The 25,459-nt window shown below is 46.0% G+C and overlaps 1 protein-coding gene across 1 annotated transcript; it reads left to right on the forward strand.

Moving 5' to 3' along the window:
- The first annotated feature begins 3,409 nt into the window (after positions 1-3,409).
- On the forward strand, positions 3,410-19,646 carry C1H2orf73 (chromosome 1 C2orf73 homolog). The gene is made up of 5 exons (XM_066611918.1): positions 3,410-3,519; positions 10,953-11,172; positions 11,298-11,454; positions 15,826-15,941; positions 18,508-19,646. The coding sequence occupies exons 1-5, from the start codon at positions 3,461-3,463 to the stop codon at positions 18,916-18,918; spliced, it is 963 nt and encodes a 320-aa protein (XP_066468015.1). The 5' UTR covers positions 3,410-3,460; the 3' UTR covers positions 18,919-19,646.
- The last annotated feature ends 5,813 nt before the right edge of the window (positions 19,647-25,459 follow it).

Below are 25,459 nucleotides of genomic sequence, written 5' to 3' on the forward strand. Positions count from 1 at the left end.
GGTAGGTAGTCAGCAATTAATAAATGGGAAGACATGAGTTTGTGAGAACAAAAGAATGAGGCAGCCTCTGCAGGCATTTGAAGCTCATGTTTATGGATTAGAACTGCGATGACACTTCACTTTGATGGTGACATTTCTATGGGCAAATTAGGGATTTTTCATCAAACTATTCCCTTCTGTCACGACAAAACAAGAAATCATGATTTTTGTCAACATACAGAAAACAGTGGGTCTTAATTCTGATTCAGTCAGATGAATTATGCAGATTTAAAGTGAGAAGCAGGGAAGGACAGCACAAGATTTTTTGGGGTGCCTAAAGCAAAAAATCCATATGGCATTCCCATCTCCCACTTACAGTACAATGCAACAGGAAGTTCAGGTGCATCTCGGCTAACCATGGAATATAACAGAAGACTGCCCATGGGGGTGTCTATGTCCATGGGCTTGCAATGACCTTGACAAGCCTAGCTACCTGAGTAGGGGAAATCCTTCCCTGGGGTAACATATGGTGTGTTCTCCTGGATGATAGTGGGAGTGGCTGGAAACATCTTTCTGAGGTGTGTGTCTGTCTGGTTTGTGGAACAGACACTATATATTCCAGGTGATGTAAGGTGCCAAGATAAACTATTGAGAGAAACTGCTCTCCAAGAAATATGAGGTCAGATCATTCAGAGACAGAAGTCTGCCTGTCCAGCAGCTGTTAAAAGCTGTTCAAGCAGCTGTTAAAGTGACCCTACCAGAAAATAGACCCAGGGGTCTTACCTTTCTTCGCATAGGTAAAAGACAGCCACTGGTCAGAGTCACTGTGCCTGGGGATCAGACCATCACTCAAGTGGAAGGAGTGGCAGAACATGCAAAGAAGGAGGTTCCTCTGCCTATGGAGTTATTGGGATTGCCTCTACCCAAGAATTCTCTCTGCAGGTAACTGACTGAAAACATTTCTAGGCCCCTGGAAGCAAATTCTGTGTGGGACCTCTGTACACGCACAAACACACGGATGGAGCCCTGCTGAAGGAGAAAGGACTGCTGTGGCTACTGCTTTCCCCCCTCCCATTGCGCTGTAAGGTAGGAGGCCACCTACAGGAGAAGGGGGGAAGCAGCTGCCACCATAGCCCCTAGCAGTAGAAAAGACAATTGCTGCCAGAAACTGGGCAGAAGATAGAAGGGCCTGCTGGTGCTTTAGGAACTTCAGGGATCAATTAGGTGGCCCATCAGGGGGCCTGGAGCCTTGGTCAGTACCCAATTGGACTCACTTCTGATGCTGGCCTTCCCACCACATGTACTGACCATTCAAGAGCAAAACTGGGTGTATCCTTCCTGGGAAGTGCTACCCCACCCAGAACAAGTTGCAAAGCAAGGCCAGAACCAGCCTTAAGAACATAAGAACAGCCCCACTGGATCAGGCCATAGGCCCATCTAGTCCAGCTTCCTGTATCTCACAGCGGCCCACCAAATGCCCCAGGGAGCACACCAGATAACAAGAGACCTCATCCTGGTGCCCCCCCTTGCATCTGCCATTCTGACATAACCCATTTCTAAAATCAGGAGGTTGCGCGTACACATCATGGCTTGTACCCCATAATGGGTTTTTCCTCCAGAAACTTGTCCAATCCCCTTTTAAAGGCATCCAGGCCAGATGCCGTCACCACATTCTGTGGCAAGGAGTTCCACAGACCAACCACACGCTGAGTAAAGAAATATTTTCTTTTGTCCTAACTCTCCCAACACTCAATTTTAGTGGCTGTCCCCTGGTTCTGGTGTTATGTGAGAGTGTAAAGAGCATCTCTCTATCCACTTTATCCTTCCCATGCATAATTTTATATGTCTCAATCATGTCCCCCCTCAGGCGTCTCTTTTCTAGGCTGAAGAGCCTTCCTACTGCCTAGCAGCACTTCTGTATTGACTGGATTAATTTTCAGTTGATTTGCCCACATACCATCTTTCACAGCAGAGCATACACATCTTCTCTAGTCCCAGATGAAAATGAGACTGTCATCGGCATATTGACAACCCTACATGCCAATCCTCCAAATCACCTCTTCCACTGGCTTCATACAGATGTAGACTATATGGACAAGAAGGAACACTGCAAGATCCCACAACCAACTGGTCGATCAGCAGTCTCCCAGCCTTATGTGGCCTGCCCAGCAGGTAAAAGCAGAGCCACTATAAAACTGGGCTCCTCCCAAACCTCCTCCCAAACCTGTGGCAAGGAGCTGCCCAAGGATACAGTGGCCAAAGAGTATCAAAAGCCACTGAGCAATCCAGAAGATCTCACTGCCCCATCTGGCTTTGGGGCAAGCTGGAGTTGAGTCACTACTACCCACTCAACCACCTTGCTCCAAAATAGAAGATCTGAAACTGCCTGGCAAGCTGTATAGGGAATGGATTTAATTAAAATTAAGGAATAAGTTTAATTTCAGCCTGGGGGGAGGGAAGATCTTAAACACATTATCTGAGAAATAGATGAGATTAAATTCAAAATAAAATAAATACATAGTACAGTAATATACAGTAGTATAATTTTAAGAGCATCACTTGTGATTTTTAATACCCATATTAACAAGTGTCAAAATCCATCTACTTAAGCTAGCTTTTGACTCACCTATTTATTATTTTGAATTACAATTCGCTGAGCATCAAAACAAAGGTGCACAGATCACACAAGAAAACTGCCCCTACAGGCAATTTATAAATCTCATCTCCACCACTAAAATACGCATTAACTTAAAAATCAGAACCACCCTAGAGGAAGAAAAAGAGAACCCCAAATGAGAGGGGGTCGTGGATTAATTGAAAGAGAGGAGACCTCTTCTTTAGAACAAGGGAAGGGAGGCAGAAGAAGCCTCCAACACCACAGGTGCTCTGAAAATAAGCCTGTTTGTTGAACTATCTTGAATATGTCTTCAGAGCAAGTGTTTACTCCTGGCTGAGAAGCTGGCTACGCGCTCAGGGATTTTCAACCACTGTGCTGTGGCACACTGGTGTGCTGCGGGTGGTCCCCAGGTGTGCCACAAGGGTTTGGGGAGGGTCATTTATTAGTAGGGAAATGGGGGGATGTGAGCCCTCCACCAACAGCATGATGTGCCTTGTCAATAGTCAACAAACTGATGGTGGCCTTGACCATTTTAGCACCTTATCAGTGTGCCCTGAGATGAAAAGGGTTGCCAATCACTGGTAGAGCATCCCTCTGTTCCCTTCCCCCTGCTCATCAGAACTACGCTGGTAAAGAGTCTCCGACTCCGAGGAGAGCGCAATTGTCCGCGGCAGAGAGCACCACCCAGACCCCAGCCTTGGCGTTCTCTCCCCGCCCACAGCTTGCCGTCTCCTAGCAACCATTGAGCGTCACGTCTCGATTGGAAACAGTTCAGCGTTCGAAATCGCCCTGCGTGCTGCTTCTCCCCACCTCCACACCCGCGCCTACCCCGGCGCCGCTTAGGCTTTTCCATCGGGCGCCAGCATGTACCGGATCACGGAGATGAGAGGGGGGCGGCGGAAAAAGGCTCCTCCGCGCCGCCTGTGAGTGCTGCCGCCTGCTTTCCAGGGCCCTGGGGTTGCTGCAGCACTTAGGAGTGGGGGGGGGGAGGGGGAGGGCAGAGGGTTCCCCCTGCAACGATGAGGGAGAGGCTGCACCTGTTGGATTCTTTGAACACTTCCAGACCGTGCTGTGTAGCTGGGATTGCCACACTTGGTGCACTGACTTACTGGGGGGGGGGGGTCATCCACCTGTCTTTTCACCACACTTTATCTGATTTCTTTCTTTCTTTCTTTCTTTCTTTCTTTCTTTCTTTCTTTCTTTCTTTCTTTCCACATCAGGGCAGTGACCACATTTACAAGTTATTGTTGTCACTGGTGTTGCATCCTTTTGGAGACATGCATGCCCAGGTACAACAGTATGTTGGCAACCTTCAGTCTCGAAAGACTATGGAATCGCGCTCTGAAAGGTGGTTCTGGAACAGCGTCTAGTGTGGCTGAAAAGGCCAATTAAGGAGGTACAACAGAGCACAACGTAAAATGAGGGGGGGGGAGGGAGGAGGAGAAGGGGAGAGGGTTAGTCTTCCCTGTCTCCAAAACACACAGCATCTCCTGCAGACTGGAAGGAAGTGTCGCCATTCTGCCTGTGAATTGCAAGTGGGAAAATCACAACTGGCTGGAGCTACAAGGAGCACATCTGGAAGTGTTAGCCTAGGTGCAGCCTACCATCTGAAAAAAAGGGGGGGAAAGAGATGTTCCTGCAGAAAGCATGGCCAGTACCTTTGGTCAAATTCCCCCCTGGAGAAAAAAGAGTTCTTGTCTGAAGGAGAGGAATACAGCAGACTCATATGATGGATATTTTTCAAGAAGAGTCCTTGGGGCATGAGGAACCAATGGACAACACCATGTTTTCCTTTCCCTGAAGTTGGACTCAGATCGACACAGCTCAGAATTGCTCTACATGCAATTTTGTACTTGTCATTCTTTCCAGCAAGCAGTTCTTCAGCTGGCCATCATACATGCTTCATGCTTGTAAACCAATTTCAATAGCTCTGGGATCTATTAAAATGGTGAATGTTGACAACCCTTGGCATGTCCACACCAGCAGCTGCTGCACCAGTCATTCCCAAACGACAAGTGCATTCTGAAATTCTATAATCTATCCCAAAATTGTCCACCCTCAGAGGAGGCTTCCTGTTGCATCTCTTGCATGAGTCATCCTGGCCCCTTTGAACAGAGGGAATTCTTACTCTTGCACACCAGGAAGCAAATCTTTTCAGCAGTGATGTGTGGTGCCAGTTTTCAATTCTGCTATCAAATGTTTTGCAAAAACCTGTCCTAGACAATTAGCCAAAGTACATGTTCTGAACAGCATGTGACTGGCCTTTGCGCACTCATTTTTGTCCCCCTCTATAGCAGCTGCATAGAGAGGCAATCTGGAGCGGATTTGGATGAAGGGGGCTTTGACCCTTTGCCCACTCACACTTCTTATTCGGAACACACACACCCTGCATGGTTACTATTTGTCACAAAGGGAATTTCCCATTGGTTCCAGTGATAACGGATGAAAGCCCCCCTCCAATGCTGTGATCCCAAACTGGATGACCCTCCCCCATAGTTGCTGTGGGGGGGGGGGCGGGACGACAAGTTCACAAGAACCAATCATGTGCTTGTTGTAACATGTAGTTTGGCTTGGTTAGAATATACAGTATTCATATGCTTGAGGTCCTTTATGAATCTCACTGAGGCTCAATTCATCAAGTAGTCCAACAGGTGTGTAGGTGGCCATTTCATTGATAGCTACTCCTAGGCTGTTCCAGTGGAAGGAAACTCAGGCAGCAATCCTATCCATTTTCCTGGGAGTAAGCCCCACTGACTATAATGGGACTTACTTCTGAGTAGATATGCATAGAATTGGGCTCTCATTTGTCTGGGCAGCTCCTCATTTAGGTCTGAAAGCCACAGTAGAGTCATTATATATTTATTGGCCACAAAGCAATGAATGAGCTTTTGAGTTCTTTGGAATAATTCTTCAGGCAGAATTTTAAGCAAAATGGGTGACAGGGAAGGGGAGGAGGGAAGAACCAACCAGGCCTGATGCTTAATATCCAGTGGAAATAGTTCTGCAGAACTTAAAAGTGAACTTGCCATTTGTGACATTTTTGTTGGCTAATAAAAGCATTAAACCACTGTAACTTTCAGATTTTTTTCTAATGGACCAACATCACTACCTATACTTTTTGTATTGCTTAGGTCTGAGTGATGTAGCTGCACCAGTTCAAGTCCCAAAAATGCCATAGGGTGATGTGACTAAGGCAAAAATTATCCAGACCATGTGGGAAGCTGCTTCTCATAAATAACTTATATCTTGGAGCTGTCTCCATTGTGGCTGTATATCTGGCACTGATCTGTGTAGCTTCTCATACACCTGAATTGGGCCTCAGCAGCAGGCAGCATGTGTTTGAGGAATCAGCTGATATAAGTGCCTGTGTAAACCACCACCTTTTAAGGCAAAAATGTTGAGAGAAGCTCAAATAATTGAGCTGGGTGGTGGGGAAAATTATATCAGAACTCTTGCTCCATGTCCCTTGCAAATTGTGTTATCAGTGGAGGACATGTGGTGCCTGAGATTGAAAATCCTAGTCACACTTGCCCCCTCTGCTATAAACACAGTTAAGAGAAAGTTACAGTCAATTGAGTTACTGACATAGGATGCTCCCTTTTGCTGAATCAGATCATTGGTCCATTTGACTCACAGTGTTATTTACAGGCAGCAACTTACAGAGTTGTCTGCTGTGCCTGGCATTGGCTCCCTAGGAACTTTCTCCTGGGACATTGGGCATACAGTGCATGTGCCCTATCACTGAACTGCATTCCTCCCCCCCCCCCGGGCAGATTTTTAATAGCACTCAAAAATTGCCTTATGGTAGGGCACAACTAAAATATAAAAGATAGGCATGGAGTGGGGCAGAGAGAAGAGGGTGTCCCAGCTTTTGGAGAAGCAGGCACCAGGAGAGGATACTGTTCATTGCCCTTGTATGCTAGGAGGGAAAGCCCCTGGATAAGTTAGACAAAAAAACCCATTAGAGGAGGGAGTCAGGCAAACTGTACAGGCGGAGATGATGAAGACGTCTAGTTGACCTGCTATGTCAGAGACTGCTGATAACTTGAGAAGGATAAGAATAGAAGTTAGACAGTTGTGTTGGAATGGCTTCTCAGCAAGTCATTAATGAATCTGAGAGAAGGACTGTGATTGAAGACAGGCTGGTGGGAAGGTGGGGGGGAGAGAGGTAGGGTAGGCAAAGGATCAGAAACGCTAAGCAGGGCAAGGAGGAATGTTGAGTGCGGGCTGGGAGGCTCCTTAATTTTAGAACAAGAGATTTCTGAACAGCTGCTTATCAAGAATAAGACAGGGGCATGCCTGATATCCAGTTGAGTGAAAGGCCACAAATCAGGCATACCAATGTTGGAGCATTAGAAAACTCATGTAGCACAAGCGTTGGGGCTATTGGAAAGGTCCCAATGCAAATCTCCCCTCTGGCTCTTGACAAGCCACTCTTTCTGAGTCTTAATTCCTCCACCTGCATTATGGGAACAATACTGGCACTCTTTACTATTGTTAGAAGAATTGGGGCACCATCCTAACCAACTTTCCAGCACAAGGTAAGGGGAATGCAGCTCCAAGGTGAGGTAACAAATATTACCTTACCTTGGAGAGGCCTCTGTGACGACCACCCAACTGCAGGATGCAGCACATGCCCCATTGGCACAGCTGGCTCAGTGTGGGTTAGGATTTGGGGACTTATTTCAGAGTAAATGTATATAGGATTGTTAATGTATTTACAGATGAAGCATATTTTAATTCCTTGTCTGCTATACTCCCTCTCCTCTTTTCCCACGATACACATCCCTCTGTTTATTTTTCTTTTTTCCTCTCACCTATATTGTTTTATATTCCCTTGGTTGAATATTAATATATGTATTTACCAGCCACTATAAGTTATGGTATTAGAAAACTGAAAAATAAAAGCTTCAAAAATAAAAATAAAAGGAATAAAAATACCCTCCATCAGTTAAACAACTAACACTGATTAAAAAGAAGAAAGACTGCAACTTTAGTGATAGAAATCCATGATGAAAAGGAATTTTAATAAATGTTCTTTTTTTTAGCTGCCTGTTACATTAACAGTGGAACTCCTTGCCACAGGATGTGGTGATTGCATCGTGTCTTGCTGCCTTTAAAAGGGGATTGGCCTCTTCTAACAAATTTCTGGAGGAAAAAAATCAACCTTGGGCTACAAGCCATGATGTTTATGTGCAACCTCCTGATTTTAGAAATGAGCTATGTCAGAATGCCAGAATCAGGGGAGGGCACCAGGATGCAGGTCTCTTGTTGTCTTATGTGCTCCCTGGGGCATTTGGTGGGCCGCTGTGAGATACAGGAAGCTGGACTAGATGGGCCTATGGCCTAATCCAGTGGGGCTGTTCTTATGTCTATCCCCCCCCCCCACCTATTAGTGCTGGGGGACTTCAATGTGCATGCCAAGGCCCCTGTGTCAGGTGCAGCCCAGGATTTCATGGCCGCCATGACAACCATGGGCCTGTCCCAGAAGATCTTGGCCCCAACACATACTGCAGGACACGTGCTGGACCTGGTGTTTACAGCTGGGCATGGGGGCAGTGATCTGGACGTAGAGGAGATCAAGATCACTCCGTTGTCATGGACAGATCACTTCCTGGTAAGGTTTAGGCTTGTTGCGACTTCCTACCTCCGCAGAGGAGGGGGACCATTTTCTATGGTCCGCCCCCGGAGGCTAATGGATCCTGAAGGTTTCCTGAGGGCTCTGGGGGATTTCCCCACTGCCAAGACTGGCGTCTCATCTGAGGCCCTGGTTGACCTCTGGAATGGGGAAATGACCAGGGCAGTGGATGAGATTGCTCCGGAGTGACCTCTGCCACGCCGCAGACTTGGAGTGGCTCCTTGGTTCACTGAGGAGCTGCGAAGGATGAAGCGGCAGGGCAGGTGTCTAGAGCGACGGTGGCAGAAAACTCGGGATGAATCCGATCGGACACGGAGTAGAGCCCATTACAGAGCCTATTCCGTGGCGGTGGTAGCAGCGAAGAGATCGTTCTTCTCTGCTACCATTGCGTCTGCTGACAACCGTCCGGCAGAGCTGTTCCGTGTGGTGCGGGGCCTCCTCCATCAGGCCCCCCCAGTAGACCAGGAGGAATACACGGTCAGCCGCTGTGACGTGTTTGCGCAACATTTTGCAGATAAAATCGATCGATTTAAGGTTACTTTAAAGGTAAGGTTAAGGTTAGAAGACAGGGAGTTAGAAAGACAAAGCGTTAGAATGAGTACACTTACCTCCTCCTCCTGCTCCTCCTCCTCTCCAAAACTCATTTGGTGGGCCGCTGTGAGATACAGGAAGCTGGACTAGATGGGCCTATGGCCTGATCCAGTGGGGCTGTTCTTATGTTCTTATGTTCTTATGTATTCGTCACAACTTGGATGCCACATTGACAGTGTCTGACGATGTCCCCTTGGCAACTGCTTGTCCTGTGTTGTGGGATTCTTTTCAGCTTGTACAGCCTGAGGATGTGGACAGACTCCTTTGGAGTGTGAGGCCATCTGCCTGCCTGCTCGACCCTTGCCCAGCTTGGTTGATAAGAGCTGCCCGGGGTGGGCTGGCTGAGTGGACAGGGAGGGTGGTCAACTCTTCCTTGATGGAGGGGACGTTACCACTCGCTTTGAAACGGGCGGTGGTTCGCCCCCTCCTGAAGAAGCCCTCCCTGTATTCCACTGTGTTGGATAACTACCGGCCAGTCTCCAACATCCCGTTTCTGGGCAAGGTAATTGAGCGGGTGGTGGCGTCCCAACTCCAGAGGGTCTTGGATGAAGCGGATTATCTGGATCCTTTTCAATCTGGCTTCAGGCCGGGCTTTGGGACGGAAACCACCTTGGTCGCCTTGGTGAATGACCTACGCCGGGGACTGGACAGGGGGAGTGCGTCCCTGTTGGTCCTGCTGGACCTCTCAGCGGCTTTCGATACCATCGACCATGGTATCCTTCTGGGCCGATTGGCCGAGTTGGGAGCGGGAGGCACTGTTTTGCGGTGGTTCCGCTCCTACTTGGAGGGTCGGTCCCAGATGGTGGTGCTGGGGGATGCCTGTTCGACACCCTGGCCCTTGAGATGCGGGGTGCCACAGGGCTCAATTCTGTCCCCCATGCTATTTAGCATCTACATGAAACCGCTGGGAGAGGTCATCCGGGGTTTGGAGTGGGGTGCCATCAATATGCTGATGACACCCAGCTCTATCTCTCCTTTCCTCCAGACTCCAGGGTGGCAGTTGAGGGCCTGGAGCGCTGTCTGGAGGCAGTGAGGATCTGGATGGGGGCTAACAAGCTGAAATTAAATCCGGATAAGACAGAGGCTCTCCTGGTTCGGAAATCCTCGATGCAGGTGCTGGACTATCGGCTTGCGCTGAATGGGGTTGCACTCCCTCTGAAGGAGCAGGTCCGCAGCTTGGGGGTCCACCTGGACTCGCAGCTGCTCCTGGATTCCCAGGTGGCGGCTGTGGCAAGGGGGGCCTTTGCTCAGCTTCGGCTGGTGCGCCAGCTGCGGCCGTACTTGGATCGTGCAGACCTGGCCACGGTGATCCAAGCCTCGGTGACATTGAGATTAGATTACTGTAACGCGCTCTATGTGGGGCTGCCCTTGAAGACGGTTCGGAAACTGCAACTAGTGCAGAATGCGGCGACCCGTGTGGTTACTGGAGGTAGGCGGTTCGACTCTGTCAGTCCGCTTCTCCAGCGGCTGCATTGGCTGCCCGTTTGTTTCCGGGCCCAATTCAAGGTGCTGACCTTTAAAGCCCTATACTGCTCTGGACCAGGGTATCTTAGAGATCGCCTGCTCCCGTACAATCCGGCTCGTCCTCTTAGGTCATCACAGAAGGCCTTTTTGCAAGTGCCGCCGCCTAGGGAGGTACATGGGGCGGCTGCAAGAAATAGGGCCTTCTCAGTAGTGGCACCAACGCTATGGAACTCCCTTCCCCTTGACTTAAGAATGGCTCCCTCTCTTGAGACCTTTCGGCGAGGCCTGAAGACCCTTCTGTTTAAACAGGCCTTCTGAGTTCTCGGCCTTTTAACATCTTTTTAACATCTTTTAATATTTTTTGCAGGCCTGATTCTTTTATGACTTGCTGCTGCTCTATGCTCTTTTTATCTATTTTTTTTACTCTGACTGCTGTTTTTTATGATGTGTTAATATGTTTTTATTTGTTTTTAAATTATGTTTTTAATATGTTGTAAGCTGCCTTGAGTCCCTTCGGGGAGAAAGGCGGGGTAAAAATAAAGTGGTGATGATGATGATGATGATGATGATGATGATGATGATGATGATGTCTACTAGTGGAAAACAATCTTGTCTATCAAGAGAAATGAATTTCCTCTGCCTACTTGCTTTTTTTTTTTTTAGCCCAGATTCCTTCAGAACATTTAACATTGAACTTCCAGGAAGAAATAATGTGCTAGAAAGAATCCACAGTGACAATAAACCAAAGAAACAGGAGCCACGTTACATACTCGAGTGGCGCAATAATCCTCAGCCACAGTTTGCAAAATGCATCACGAGCAACGCCAGGTTTTTCAATGAGCCAATAATTTATATGATCACTGAAGACACAAAAGACAAGCAGGTAAGGGTGGCTTATTCATCAAAATGAGAGTAGACAAGTGATGCTCTGCATTCCATGGAAATTTGTGCAGCATCTCTGCATCTCTTGGGTACTGACAAATACGTTTCTTTCCTTCGCCTGGAAAGGATCAGTGGTGGCCAAGTTGTGAACCTGTCAGGCCTTGTCCTCCTAAACCACCGTATGACAAGCAGAGCACTCAGAGAACTGATTTCCAGAAGCCAAGTTGTAGATTGTCTCGGCCGGTTAAGTACAGCAGTACGCTGCTACCTTCCCAAGGAATAGGTAAGACTTGGGGAGGATCACCCTTGACCCCACACAAAGCAAGCCTGTTCAGATGCTAATACCACAGTGTTAATATTCATTAATTTGATTTACATTATGTACTAGAACAGGGGTGTCCAAAGTTTTTGGCAGCAGGGCCACATCATCTCTCTGACACTGTGTCAGGGGCCGGGGGGGAGGAGAATTAATTTACATTTAAAATTTAAATAAATTTACATAAGTTTACATAAATGAATATATTAAAGATGAAGTTATATGAATGAATGAAGGTCTTGCAATAGCTCAAGGCCTATAAAAGGTCTTGCACAAAGCAAGGCTGGCCTGTCCTTTGCTGCCGCTGCTGCATCACAGACGTGAAACAGCAAGCAGTGGAGGAAGCCCTCATCCCACAGCTCACACGAGAGGTCAAACAGTCGCCCTCATGCTGAGAGCAGATGCATTGGGCCAGTGCGGGCTCCAACAAATCTCTGGAGGGCCAGAGACTCATTGGAGACTGGGGGCTGCCTCGAGGGCCGCATGTGGCCCCAGGGCTGGGGTTTGGGCGCCCCTGTACTAGAACATCTCTGATACCTGAAAACAAAAAATTTTTTAAGTCCCAAATTAAATTGAAATGTGAAATTGATACAGTAATATTTACAGCCAGCGTCCTGTGATTTGAAGTTTCTGACCAGCTCTTTTATGTTCCCCTCTAGGGCTAAGGTACCCTTTACAGAAGGCACTTCAGTTCAGCTTAGTATACAGTTATATGCACAGTTCAAGATGTTCCATGTGCTGCTCATATAGATGAATTTGTAGTGTACTTGGAGTAATCCAATTTAAATTAGTGACATTTCCCTGAGACTGTGGACCTCTACAGAAATGCAGTTTTCCCTATGCAAGTGTACACTGCTGTAGGGGGAAAAACTGTACAGTATACCCATATGCAAACAGATGAACTAGAGTAACTTTTGTATATGATGGTGTTACTATGTGAAGATACTTTTCCTACTCTTCCGAACTCCTTTACACCTGAAGGATTAAAAAATGTTCATGCATGTGCCTTAGATCCAGACTGTGGCATGAAACAGCATGGGTCACCAACCCCTTGCCCTCAGTTAAAGGGTTATGTTTCTCCACTGAATGCCTGTTAGTCTGTTTGTTTTTTTAATTTTCTCACAAATGATCTGTGATGTTGACATGCAGGTCTTTTGGATCTCAGAACCCATTCACTGGCTGGATAAGGCACAACAGCAGAGTCTTTAGGACATCACTTCATTAATTGAAGCAGGCGCTTCTAGCTTAGATGACTCACACTGTTGAGTGGTCATGTGACACTCCTTTCAGTGACGCCTTTGTTCTTGAGTGGGCTCATTTTTTACAATGTTTTTCCCTAATCCATGTAGGATTTAAAATATAACCTGTATATGAGGTCAGCATATGCCACAATTGCACATCCCTATGTTGACTGGGTGTGCATGTGCTGGGAATTCTTGCAGGCCTGTCCACAGAAATTTGGTGCTAAAGGGTGCTGCAGATCTGCCAGAATGGAAATGCGGGGAGCCTCATTGTGTTCAGTTATTCAGTTGTATTGCTTCTTACTTATGAAATGACTTGTATTTAGGCTTCTACTGCCCTGCATTGATATACAGTTCTTCGCCTACTGGACATGCTTGAAAGTTCACTATCACCAACGTATCTCTGGCTTGAAGCCTGAAGAGGTTCCATCATTCAGAACTGGCCCACAGACACAGTTTCTTTTGTGGCTCAGTAGGTCATAGGAAGCCTGGATAAACAACTGTCAGGAGTGGCTTAAGAGCTGGACCAGCGAATCCAGCCACAATGCATTCTCATTAGGTTTGGTGACCTAGGATGTCCTTTTATGCCCCTGTGAATCTGTGTCAATGCCCAGGAAAAAAGACTAGCTGGCGGGTATCTCTTTGTTTCTGTTAATGAGGACCACAGTGCTGACCCACACATCCAAAGCCAGAGATCATGTCCACTGCCTTCAAAAGGCAGACTCACAAGAGATGTGATTGCTTCCTCCACAATATCTCTTTGTGTATACGTTTTTAAAGAAGAGTTCTGCTGAACCCTCCATCTTCATGGTAGTTGCCCTCTGGCTTCTTTGAGGTTCGGCCCAAATCCAGGCAGACAGCTGGCCTTGCCTCAGCAGCTCAATAAAGACATGAACATATGAAAGTATTCCTTTCTCCCTTGTAAATGCTGGAGTGTGACTTGAGGTGTCATGCTCTTGGTGTGTGCATTTGGTGTATAGCTTAGGCAGCTGCATCCAGAAACAAGGTGAGCAGTTATCAGTGCTGAATTTTTTTTATGGAGAATTAAGTTGAAGGCAGCGCTGCAAAGCTGCTTGTGTAGAGAAGCAAAAGGAAATAGGTGGTTTTAAAATAGAAGTAAACAAATTCACAGCAGAGAAGTCTATCACCACTTGCTAGCCATGATGGCTTCTTCCATTGCTGAGAAGCAGTACACCTCTCAATATCAGGTGCTGGGAACAGACAACAGAGAGGGCTGTTGTCTTGCTTGTAACTCTTTCTAGAAGTATGAGGTTGGCCATTGCGGGAAATGAAATGCTGGACTGTGTGGACCTTTGGTCAAATCCAGCAGGGCTCTTCTCATGTCATGTTTTTCTCGTCTCCTGGAAGCATTAGTTAGTAGTAAGTGAATCTTGCTAAAGCTGAGTAGCAAGTGTTATTGTTTTCTTGGACCAGGAAGTGAAGATCCAGTGTCGGTATTATTGAGCTAGCTGGACCAATAGGCTGACTCAGTATAAGGTTGAATAGTGCCTATATTCCTAACTGTCCAGTGCTGGTTCATGCAGAATTCCAACATGGAAAGCACGTTTGGGCAGGAACTAGTTTGCAGCTTGAGAGTAGGCCACCACAATTGTAAATCTGTAAGCAGAATACATCAGCAGTTCCCAAATTCTCCTGTATAGTTTTGGGCTACTGTTAAGGCTTTGTGGGGGAGGGGGCAGCAATGACACTCCTGCGATCACTTCACTGCCACATAAAAACCGGAAGTGGGTAGCAATCGCATTTCAGAGCAGTTGTGAAGTGTGGTAGAGCCTTTCTTGGACTGCCAATTCAAACTGACTTTTCTGAATGCTCCCCTAATTCCATGCATATGGAAAACTACAACAGGGATAGGATTGAACTTGAACTGTTCTCCTTGGTGAACTGGTTTTCTACATTTGGAAGTATTCAGAAACATATTTAACCACCTGCTGTCGGACATGATGCAGTGCAGGAAGGACTGTACCATGTGATACTGCTGCATACATAGTGTAACTCTTAGATGAAATAATGCCAACAACCCCAAGAGCAGAGGCTTTAGAACAAGTACCTGCCTCTACCAATTCAGAAGGGAGGGTTTGGCTGTCATTTTTTGAGCTTGTAAGGGAGTGTAGACTTGTTGGTACCACCAAATATGAGGAGTTGTAGCCAGAATAATTTCTTTTATCAGCCAGTTGGTTACAAGTGTGGCAAACATTCACATCTGACAAAATACTTCAGGCATGAGTGCTTGGAGCAAAAGTATAACAAAACAAGATGGAATGAGTTTGTAACATTTCCAGATTTTGGCTTGCAGCCTTCAGAGATGCTTTGAGAACAAGAGGGATGTGCTGGGCAAACTGTCTTGATTTTCTGAAGAAACAGACCCTTCCTGGAAGAAGTCCAAGTAACAACTTATTTCAGTTTTGGAGCTTGCAGTTGCTGATATATGGTTGGTCTTGGAGCCCATGTGGGAGAATCTGCCACCCAGAGACTCTCCTGTTGGAATCCATGGGTGTATGTATCTCATGGCCAAACTAGACATGATGTAGGAGACCCATGTAAGATCTATGGCCATCTTAGAGACAGGAAGGGCACTGTTCACTGAGCAGACCTGATACAGGCTTATAGAACTATGCACAGTGTGGAGAAAGTGGATATAGTTTTTCCTTCCTCATAATTCAAGGTCATTTAGGCTGCAATTCTATTCACACTTAGCTAAGAATAAGCTCAATTGAACACAATATGACTTACTTCTGAGTAGACACGCATAGGATTGTGCCCTTAATGAAATTGTTCAGCAGGAATTTTAGGACAGATAGAAAGTACTTCTTCACACAGCACATAATTAACAGCCCAATACTAACTGGGCTTGACAACATATTATAAATATGGAAAACATGCGTCTTGTTTACTATCTGATCAATTAAAATGAAATTAATGTAATAATGGGGAAAAAAATTACAGCCAGTACCCATCCTGATGTGCTAGACAGCTAGCTCTGTTTTGTCCTGAGCGGCTTCAGCTGCAAATCTTAATGGTTGGGCAAAATCCTACTGTCCTTGATTTCCACTATGAATCCCACCATTCTATATTATAGTTCCACTTGCGTGTCCTCGAACGCAGACCAGTCTTCCGAGAATTTTCCAAGAGCAACTCTCCTTCAAATATCAGTACAATTCCAGAGCAACTCCCTGTGTCCCCTACCAAGGGAAGGTAAGGCAATGTGTATCCTGTGCTATTAGCAGTCAGCAGGAAGCCAGAAGGATGTGTTTATCCTAAGGTTTCCGATACATTGTTCTAGCACTAGGGAATATTATCATGCCTGTTGGAATTGCCAGCACTTGGTATTAGCAAATTGCCTGCCTGCTGTCTTACTGGCCCCTGGGCTTTAAAAAGGCAGAGTATGCTATACTGGATTTGGCAAAGTACTATTTCATTGCCTTAACAAAGGTTGTAGGACCAGGTTGCAGCACTGGCCACTACTGTAGTGCAAGCACAGAATGAGGCAAATCCTAGAGCCTGGTTTAGCTGTAGCACTGGCTCAGATCACGGAGGACAAAATGGCTATCCACAGGCCAGATCTGGTTCCGAAAGCCATTTTAATCTGGCCTTCTGTGGCCGCCTTTGATTTGATCACAGTGTGGTAATAAGCTTCTCCCACAATTTAAACATTCAGGTTCCCTTACCTTGGAACTACGTTGAGGGTAGGTCAGTGCTGCAAAGTTGGTTAGGATTGTGCCTTAAGTTGTACAACAGCAGGAAGGATGGGATGAGGACAATAGGCTAGTGTCCCGTCCAATTATTCCAACGCCAATCTAATGCCCACTTTTTTTGGCTAATTACACGTCCTTATCTCTAGAAACAAAAGCTGTGGTGTACAAAGAAATGAACACAGAACTCCTTATCTATAGCAATTAACCAAGTTTATTGCTACAAACACTTATTCCCTGCAAGTCCTCTTGTCCAGAGGCTTTCCCTCCCCAAAACGCCACTTAACTCAGTGGGTAAAGGTTCAAAACCTCCAGTCCAGTCCAGTCCAGTCTCCAAAACACAGTCCAGTCTTCCCAGTCTTCTGCAGCAGAGTCCCTCCTCTGTGTCCTCTCCAGCAGAGTGTCTCCTTCAGCAGAGTCCTGGCGACCCTTCTCCAAAACAGGTCCTGGCTCACGTAGCTCTGGGTCAGGTAGTGTTAGGTCAGGTCAGGTAGCTTTTGGCTCCTTCTGAAGCTGCCTTTTATCCTGCAGCCCCCTTGTTAAGTCCAAATTAGGCTCAGTTCATGTCCATTCAAAGTCCCATCAAGGTCAAATGAAGCTCTGTTGTCCATCAGAGTCTCCATTGGCCTTGATTGATTACAGCTGTGGAGCCAGCCCTGCCCTTCCCAGAGCTGTTAAACAGCTGTCAAAACATGGAATCGCTGTCAACACTACATCATCCACCTGATAATCTTCTGATCTTCCATTACAGCTAGTAGAGAAGAAAGGCAGTCCACATGTAATTCTGTATCTTTATATATATATTCTGTATCTTTCTATATACTGTACAGGGCACTGGTAATCAAAACATCAAGACCAATGACATCATGTGCACATAAATACCTCCCTTCCTACCTGTGCCATTCAGATATAAAACTAAGAACCAAAAACATAAAAAAAATTAAACCTTGCATCATAGCCTTTCATCAAGAGAGTCTAAAGAATTTCTGAAAGGATTTCTTCTCCAGATGGTTCAGTGGTATCATTCTCTTCCAGTAATCTGAACATGGCTTCCATAGTTAGAGATTTGCCAGTTCAGAACACCCCTGCACCATTTCCCCCTTAAGTACCTATTTAACCCTGATAGTGCCATTTGCTACAATGGCTGTTCTAAAGGATAAATAGCTGCTTTGGAGAGGACGATTTGCAGTGAAAAATAAAGGGCAGAAGGAAACAGTGAAATACTCTGAACTCTGCACCCTAGTCCCAGTCCAGATTGTGGTCCTGTGTGTCTGATGCTTGCAAATAAGGAAAATCTCTAACTATGCAATGGTGCATTTCACATCATGTGTACTTTGACCCTCACATGTGACAGTTGATGGACAAGATAGGGATGTGGCAGTGGCAGAGAGGGAGAAGAAAGGAACTTCCCATTAACTCCTGTGAACTTTGGAGCAGGTCTCTAAATGGAGAATCTTGTTATCAGATACATTCTGCAGGAAGACATTCTCCTGTTTGTTTGTGATTCTCATAATTGATATGCCAGATGCATAAGTTGGTTGTTTTGTGCTGCTTTGTTTTTAATTTGCATCTTGTCCTCCTCATGTGACCGTAGTGGCCAAAGTCATTTGGGAAGCAGCCATAAATCGTTTTGGCTTGCAAAAGCAAAGGTTTCAAATTGTAACCATGGCAACCCATGTAGCAAGAAATGAAATCTGATGAGAATAGACTTTACCCAGCTGAAATAAATGCAAGGCACACACTTTGTGGGTGGGGGAACTCTTGCAAACCAGCACTGGGTGAGGAGGAGGGCAGGAAGAGCAACATGTAAGTTCCTTTTCCTGGTCACTGTTTTCCTGTCTCCTGAAATGTCCATGCCCATCTCCATTTCCCGAATCAGAAGAGCTGATGGCTCAACCTTTCTTCTGTGACTCAAAACTCAGGCCTTTGTTGGCCAGAGAGAGAGGGAGGGGAGAGAAAGAGAGATGCTATGCCAGTATTGAGCTAATGGCTTCATCATTCAGCTCACAGCCACATCTCCTCACTGCTTGTGTTCCCCTGGTTAACACAAACCTCGTTTCTCTTTCCAGAAACTTGGTTCTTTTATCTGGACAGAAATAACACCGAAGGGGGAGACAGTTCTTGAGGGAATGAAAACAGTGCCGTGTGCTGAAGGGTCAGGATCGCTGGGACAGCCAAAAACAGAGAAAGGCCATTCAGTGGAAAGCTGCATGACCTCACCCTTGCTGGATTCCCAGGAGACACCAGACTCCAGTACTCACTTATCAAAAACAGACATCAGTGAAGGAGCCAAGACAGAACCCAGAGCCTCTGAGAAGAGAGAGGAGAGTGCAGGGAATTCTCAGACCACGGCAGTGAGCCCTCCTTGTGGGGAGGCGCCTTCCAAGCCACCAAGGAAAGGATCCCCGGAGAAACTGCAGGACCCTTTGCCTCCTGTTCCTACATCTGAAGGATCCTCAGTAAAAATTCAGGCAGCCTAGAAGGACTGTCCAAGTGAGGGGGCGTTGGTCTGGTGCAATTTCAGACACACCAAACACAAACTGACACCAGCAAATTGTTCAAGGCAACACACTCTGCCTTTACATAACAACAGCTGCAGTGTACTTGGAGTTGCCTCTAGACAACTTGAGGCCCGTGAAAAATAGCAGCGATGAACCTTTTTCTTTTTTTTCCATGTGTGCAGTTGTATTTTTCACTCATGTTCTTATGGAAAATGATCTGTCGCAGGGTGGAAGGTATTGAATAACAAGACCGATTAATAATGTTGGAAAATTATCTGTTAATGAATTGAGGAAAGAACACCATTCTGATATTTTATTAATGTTTAACTGTACATATTAGGTTTTTGTGTTCTTTTTAAAGTGTGTTTTTGTCGTCTCTTTGAAGTTCCTGTTTGATAACTGGGATAGCATGCATTCTGAACAGTACTGTTGATCACTGGATTTTGGTGCAATGAGTATAATTTTTGGATGCTCTGTGGTGTCATTGTATGATGGTAAAAAGCTGTGGTGGTTTGTTTTTGTAGGAAAAAATGACTGTTAAATGGAACAATATGTGACTGTCCCTAAGAATGTAAAATATGTTCCATTGCTCAAAGAGGGTCAGGCAGGGCACCTGTAACTTTCACTTTTGCTGTACCATTTTCCTGGAAAGCTCTGAATGAATTTGATCTTGCATCAAGACTGCAGTTTAGATGGAAAGTTTGTATAAACATTTCTCCTCACAACAGTCCTAGTGGCATATCTATTATTTCAAACTTTCACCTACCCTGCAACCTTGTTAAGCTCCTGAAACCATAAGAAAAGCCTTCTAGATAAAACCAATGATTCATCTGCCCAGTATTCTGTTTCCAAACTGTGACCAGCCAGACAATCCTTGGAAACTTACAAGAAGACCATAAGGACAATAACCCTCCCCTGTTTTGTTTCCGGTATCTGCTGTTCAGAGGTACACTGCTTCTGTTTGCTATAGTTAATACCTACTTTCCCACTTTCCCTGAATTTTTTTGCTTTTTTTTACCAGTTCTTTTTTTAAGGTGTACATGCATTAGATGTGGAAGCTGTTTCACAGGTTATTCTGAAAACACCTTGGGGGCAGAGGAAGTGTCAGCAGGCACATTCCCAGTCTCCACTCCTGCACATTTACTGTATATTCATGTAATAAGTCCAGTCCCTTTAGCCCAGGGGTGCCCAAACCCCGACCTGGGGCCACTTGCGGCCCTTGAGGACTCCTACGGGGAGCCCTGAGTCTCCAATGAGTCTCTGGCCCTTTGGAAACTTGCAGGAGCCCGCGCTGGCCTGATGCAACTACTCTCAGCGTGGTGGCCAACAGTTTGACCTCTTATGTGAGCAGTGGGACGAGGGCTCCTCCACTGCTTGCTGTTTCACATCTGTGATACAGCAGTGGCAGCAAAGGAAAGGCTGGCCTTGCTTTGTGTAAGGTCTTTAATAGGCCTTGAGCTATTGCAAGTCCTTCACTCATTCATATAAGTTCCATCTCTAGTATATTCATTTATGTAAATTTATTCAAATTTGAAACGCAAATTAATTATTTTTTCCCCCAGCCCCCAACTTAGTGTCAGAGAGATGATGTGGCCCTCCTGCCAAAATGTTTGGACACCCCTACATTAGCCAATCACCATTGAAACACGTGGTGATGGGGTGCATAACTTTCTGTGCAGTGGCACATCAGTCATTTATTTTATTTTTCCATTTATATCCCACTTTTGTCTTGGTAGACCCAAAGATAGCTAACCAAAAAAAGTGATACACAATTAGAATAAAACACAAGAAAGCACATTACAACTAATAATGCCACAATAGAACCACTAGCCATATTCCAAATACATACACAATGCAATTTTTTTACTTTATTTTTCAAGACATATGCTTTCAGTCCAAGCTGAGCAATCAGTTTGCAGTGCACATGTATAATAAGCTAGCTAGTCATTATACACCAAGGCAGGTTTCCAAGTGACACATGCACACATACCAAAACCACAAAATCAACGAATTACTTTTTTTTTTAAAGAAACCTATATAGTCTGCTCCTTCCTGGGGCAGCTAATATGGAAAGAATTTAAAACAGTAGAAGTACACAAAAACCATAAGCAATGAGTCAAGAAAATGAACAGAGCAGGACAATACCTAAGAAGCATTTCAACTAGAGTTCTAAATGCCTGGGAAGATAAAAAGGTCTTTACCTGGTGCTGAAAAGTCAGATGAGTTGGTGCCAGGCAAGCCTCCTTGGAGACAGCATTATAGTGACAGGGAGCCACAGCTGAGAAGGCCCTTTCCTAGAAGTTATGTACCTGACACCAGAGTGTAGGACACCTAGTGAAGCGTCTGCAAGAATGACCAAGCTAGGCAGGCAGGTTCATGTGGAAGGAGGCACTCCTTCGGGAACTTTGAGCTCAAGCTGTATAGGATTGTGACAATATTTTTTATTTGTTCAATTTACATACCACCTTTCTTCCCCAAAGGCACCCAAGGCAGCTTACAGTAATACCAAAATGCATATAATATAAAAACTATAAAATACATAATAGATAATACCAAAGGAATATTTATTTATTTCGGCCCAAATCCTAACCAACTTTCCAGCACTGGCATAGCTGTGCCAGCGGGGCATGTGCTGCATCCTGCAGTTGGGTGGCACTTGTGGAGTCCTCCTCAAAGTAAGGGAGTGTTTGTTCCCTTACCTTGGAGCTTCATTGTCCTTATGTTGGTGCTGGAAAGTGGGTTAGGATTGCACCCTTACTTGTTTTGTATCCCGCTTTTCTCCCTGAAGGGAGACCCAGTAATATCATACAATATTAAAACCAACCACACCAACCAGCAGCAATTAATCATTCAAACAGCAACAATAAAACAACAAATAATTAATAAAACCACTACTAAAACCAAAAGACATACCACCAAAGTCTCTACGTGCACTTGGATTGTGCTTGGAAATAAGCCAGCAGCTTATGTAGCTGTTCAAGAACAGGTGAGATACTCCCATTGGCCAGCCCAGATAGTTACTGAGCAGCTGTGCTTTGGACTAACTACAGTTTTGGGACTATCTTCAAAGACAGACCTTTATCCAGAGCATTGCAGTAGTCTAATCCAAAGACCTGATGCAGCTGTGTATGTTATGATCACAGGTGTGATCACAGGCATAGAGACACAGACACAAACTATTTCTGAGAGAAACCATTTGCCTGCTCCAGTCCCAGTGTTGCTCAGCGATGTTTGCTGCAGACACCAGAAATCCTATGGGTTGTTTATGCAACAGTTGTTCCGCAGACACTACATTTTCTCCATAGGTGTGCCTATAAAATTTACAGTAGCACCAGGGTGCCTCTCTTCTTTTTGATGAATTCTTTGTCTTTCTCTTCTGCCCTCTGAATACAACAGAGCGTCATTTGAAGGGCCTTGAATGAAACATTTTCCCCAGGTGCAGAACAGACCAGTGGTGGACCTTCCCTTGAGGCGCCCTGGGGCAAAGCACCAAGAAGTTGCCCCCTGTGTGATCCATTCTCCTGGATCACCATAGAGCCTCGCACAACTCCAGGACTGATGGGAGAAGCCATCTGAGGCTTCCTTGCAGTCTTAAACTGTGCTTCTAGAAATCTGGGAGCACAGTTTCTGACCACGCCAAGAGTTTCATTAGGGCTTCCCACGCAGTCTTGGAGGCATGCTAGCTCTGCACCCAGGGCTTTTGCCCCATTCTCCCTATGGGAGGTCTGTTGCTCGAACAGACCCTTTGAATGAGACACAGGGTGCAGGCCTAACCCACTTTCCAGCACTGACATAAGTGCAATGCAGCTCTGAGGTAAGGGAACAAACATCTCCTTACTTTGAGGAGGCCTCTGTGACTGCCACCCAACTGCAGAATGCAGCACATGTCCCGTTGGCACAGCTATGCCAGTGCTGGAAAGTTGGTTAGGATTTGGGCCGCAGTTGTATCCCAAGTGTCTTTTATTCTCAGCTCTTGGCCCAGGGTCAAACAATACAGGGCACTGTAGATCCATGCTCAGGTCTCTCACAGTCAAATCCCACCTAAATCCCCATGCAGCACGGCAGTAGTGCCAGCACAGGCTATGCTGCACCCTCCACGGGCTTTTTGGCTGCTGGAGGTCTCCTTGGAGTAAAGGAACATTTGTCCTCTTGCCCCAGGGTAAGTAAGCCCCAGTAGCCACAAAGGGACGACTTGGAACTTCACCAGCCAGAGGTGTTACTGCGGGGACTTACACCCCAGGCAGTGGCACTTACCTGAAAGTGCTTACACCCCCTGGAATTTAAGGGGTGACGTAATTATGTAATCATGTCATCCTCAGCCTTCCGGGCTCTTGCATTGATTTCAAGCCCATTGTTGAGAAGTGACTGCCTTTCCTGTTATTCTTGTCCTTTTTTTTTATTTTTTCTGTGTTTTCTGTGTTCCAGTCCTCGGCTGGTGCTGCACCTCCCTCTGCTAGATGAAAGCACCTGTTTGCTCCTGAGAACATTTTCTCTTCAGCAGGTCCTCAAGTGAAGAACCCCTCTAGCATAAGTTGGTGACTCAGCTGTGGAGGACCCAGGTGTACCCTATGATTAACTGAAAAAAATTAATTACGTCAACAGCCAGCTTGCTGAAATGGAAAAGTAACCATGTGATAGGATAATGCAGCCAAAACAGCTGCAATAATTTGTCAAAGGAAAGGAAAGGAGAAACATGCATATAAACCAGAGAAGTAAAACCCATTATTCTCTTCTGTTGGGCTAATGGCTGGTCCACATGTTAGGATCTTTCCACATGCCATCTACATATCACTGGAGTGAAGGGTACTCCTTTGCCCAAATGAGATGCTGTGGGCTTTATAATATGGAGCTGGCTTGTCTCAGGCAGTCAGTGTAGCTTCACCATCATGACCTTTGCAACCTACACATTCACAGGAAAGGCTTAACCTGGGATGTGGATTGATAGCACTGGTCTGGCTGACACCGAACCCAAGGACAACCATGGGCCAGAAAGAAAACACCAGTTCCCTCGCTGGGATTGACTGACACTTGCCATTTGTCAAATTCATTCACCTGACCATGGCCAAAGGGAAGTCCTGGGGGCTGAGTTTCCTGCCACTTGAGGAAGCAATACAGAAGGTAAGATCCTTGATACAAGGGATCTAATAAAAGGGAAAGGCTGGATTGTGTTGTGTTCCAGTACTTGCCTGTATGTTGCTGTCACATCCTTCTGGCCCTGGACACAGACAAAAGAACTGCAACTAAGACCATAAGTCTAACTGGGGAAAAGTCTAGGCAGCCTGCTTTGAGCTTTTATTTCACTTGCCTCTAATTCTAAGACCTGTTCTTACTTAATTTCAACTGCCTGTTCTAGGGATGTTTGATCCATGTCTAATTTCCTCTTTTACCCATAAGAACATAAGAACATAAGAACAGCCCCACTGGATCAGGCCATAGGCCCATCTAGTCCAGCTTCCTGTATCTCACAGCGGCCCACCAAATGCCCCAGGGAGCACACCAGATAACAAGAGACCTCATCCTGGTGCCCTCCCTTGCATCTGGCATTCTGACATAACCCATTTCTAAAATCAGGAGGTTGCGCATACACATCATGGCTTGTACCCCATAATGGATTTTTCCTCCAGAAACTTGTCCAATCCCCTTTTAAAGGCGTCTAGGCTAGACGCCAGCACGACATCCTGTGGCAAGGAGTTCCACAGACCGACCACACGCTGAGTAAAGAAATATTTTCTTTTGTCTGTCCTAACCCGCCCAACACTCAATTTTAGTGGATGTCCCCTGGTTCTGGTATTATGTGAGAGTGTAAAGAGCATCTCCCTATCCACTCTGTCCATCCCCTGCATAATTTTGTATGTCTCAATCATGTCCCCCCTCAGGCGTCTCTTTTCTAGGCTGAAGAGGCCCAAACGCCGTAGCCTTTCCTCATAAGGAAGGTGCCCCTTTCTCCCTCTCTATTTAAACTATTTTTGTTTTGAAAATTTTTGTCCTGTTTCAGTCAAACCAGAACAGATTGCTGTTGCCCCATGCTCTCTGATAGATTGCTTGCAGTCCATGTCACTATGTGTGCCATTGCTACATGTATACAGGTAGAAATGAGTGCAGGATGGCTAGCTCAGTTCTGCTTCCCTGTTTCTTTAGCCACCAGCTTCCATACTGAGGAAACCATAGCAATTGGTCTCACTTCAGATGAGAAGAAAGGCATGGCAGGGGGCTTCCTTTATTGGTTTTCCCATTCTAGGAATGTCTATTAGCATCGTGCGCTCTTGGAAGACTATAGTATTGCACTCTGAATGGTGGTTCTGGAGCAGAGTGTCCTCTCCAGTGCACGAAGCCTTGGTAAAATAGATATGGAGGACAGACTGTTACCCATGCAGCAAATCCACCCTCTCCACGTCGCTGAAATGGTCCAATGGAAAGGCAGAAGGCAGTACGGTTGGTTCCAGCGGCTTCGCAGGAGTTGCCAGATCGTGACTGTGTTCAGCCATGAACTGCCTCAGGGACTCCGGCTCCGGATTTTGCC

Source organism: Tiliqua scincoides, chromosome 1, assembly GCF_035046505.1.
Source record: "Tiliqua scincoides isolate rTilSci1 chromosome 1, rTilSci1.hap2, whole genome shotgun sequence".
Lineage (NCBI taxonomy): Eukaryota > Metazoa > Chordata > Lepidosauria > Squamata > Scincidae > Tiliqua > Tiliqua scincoides.

What these genes read in the sequence shown, in the direction of transcription:
- C1H2orf73 (XM_066611918.1), top strand. Translation starts at nt 3,461, where the DNA reads ATGTACCGGATCACGGAGATGAGAGGGGGGCGGCGGAAAAAGGCTCCT. An exon ending in AAGGCTCCTCCGCGCCGCCT is followed by an intron (nt 3,520 to 10,952) that starts GTGAGTGCTGCC and finishes TTTTTTTTTTAG; the next exon opens with CCCAGATTCCTTCAGAACAT. An exon ending in GTGTCCCCTACCAAGGGAAG is followed by an intron (nt 15,942 to 18,507) that starts GTAAGGCAATGT and finishes TTCTCTTTCCAG; the next exon opens with AAACTTGGTTCTTTTATCTG.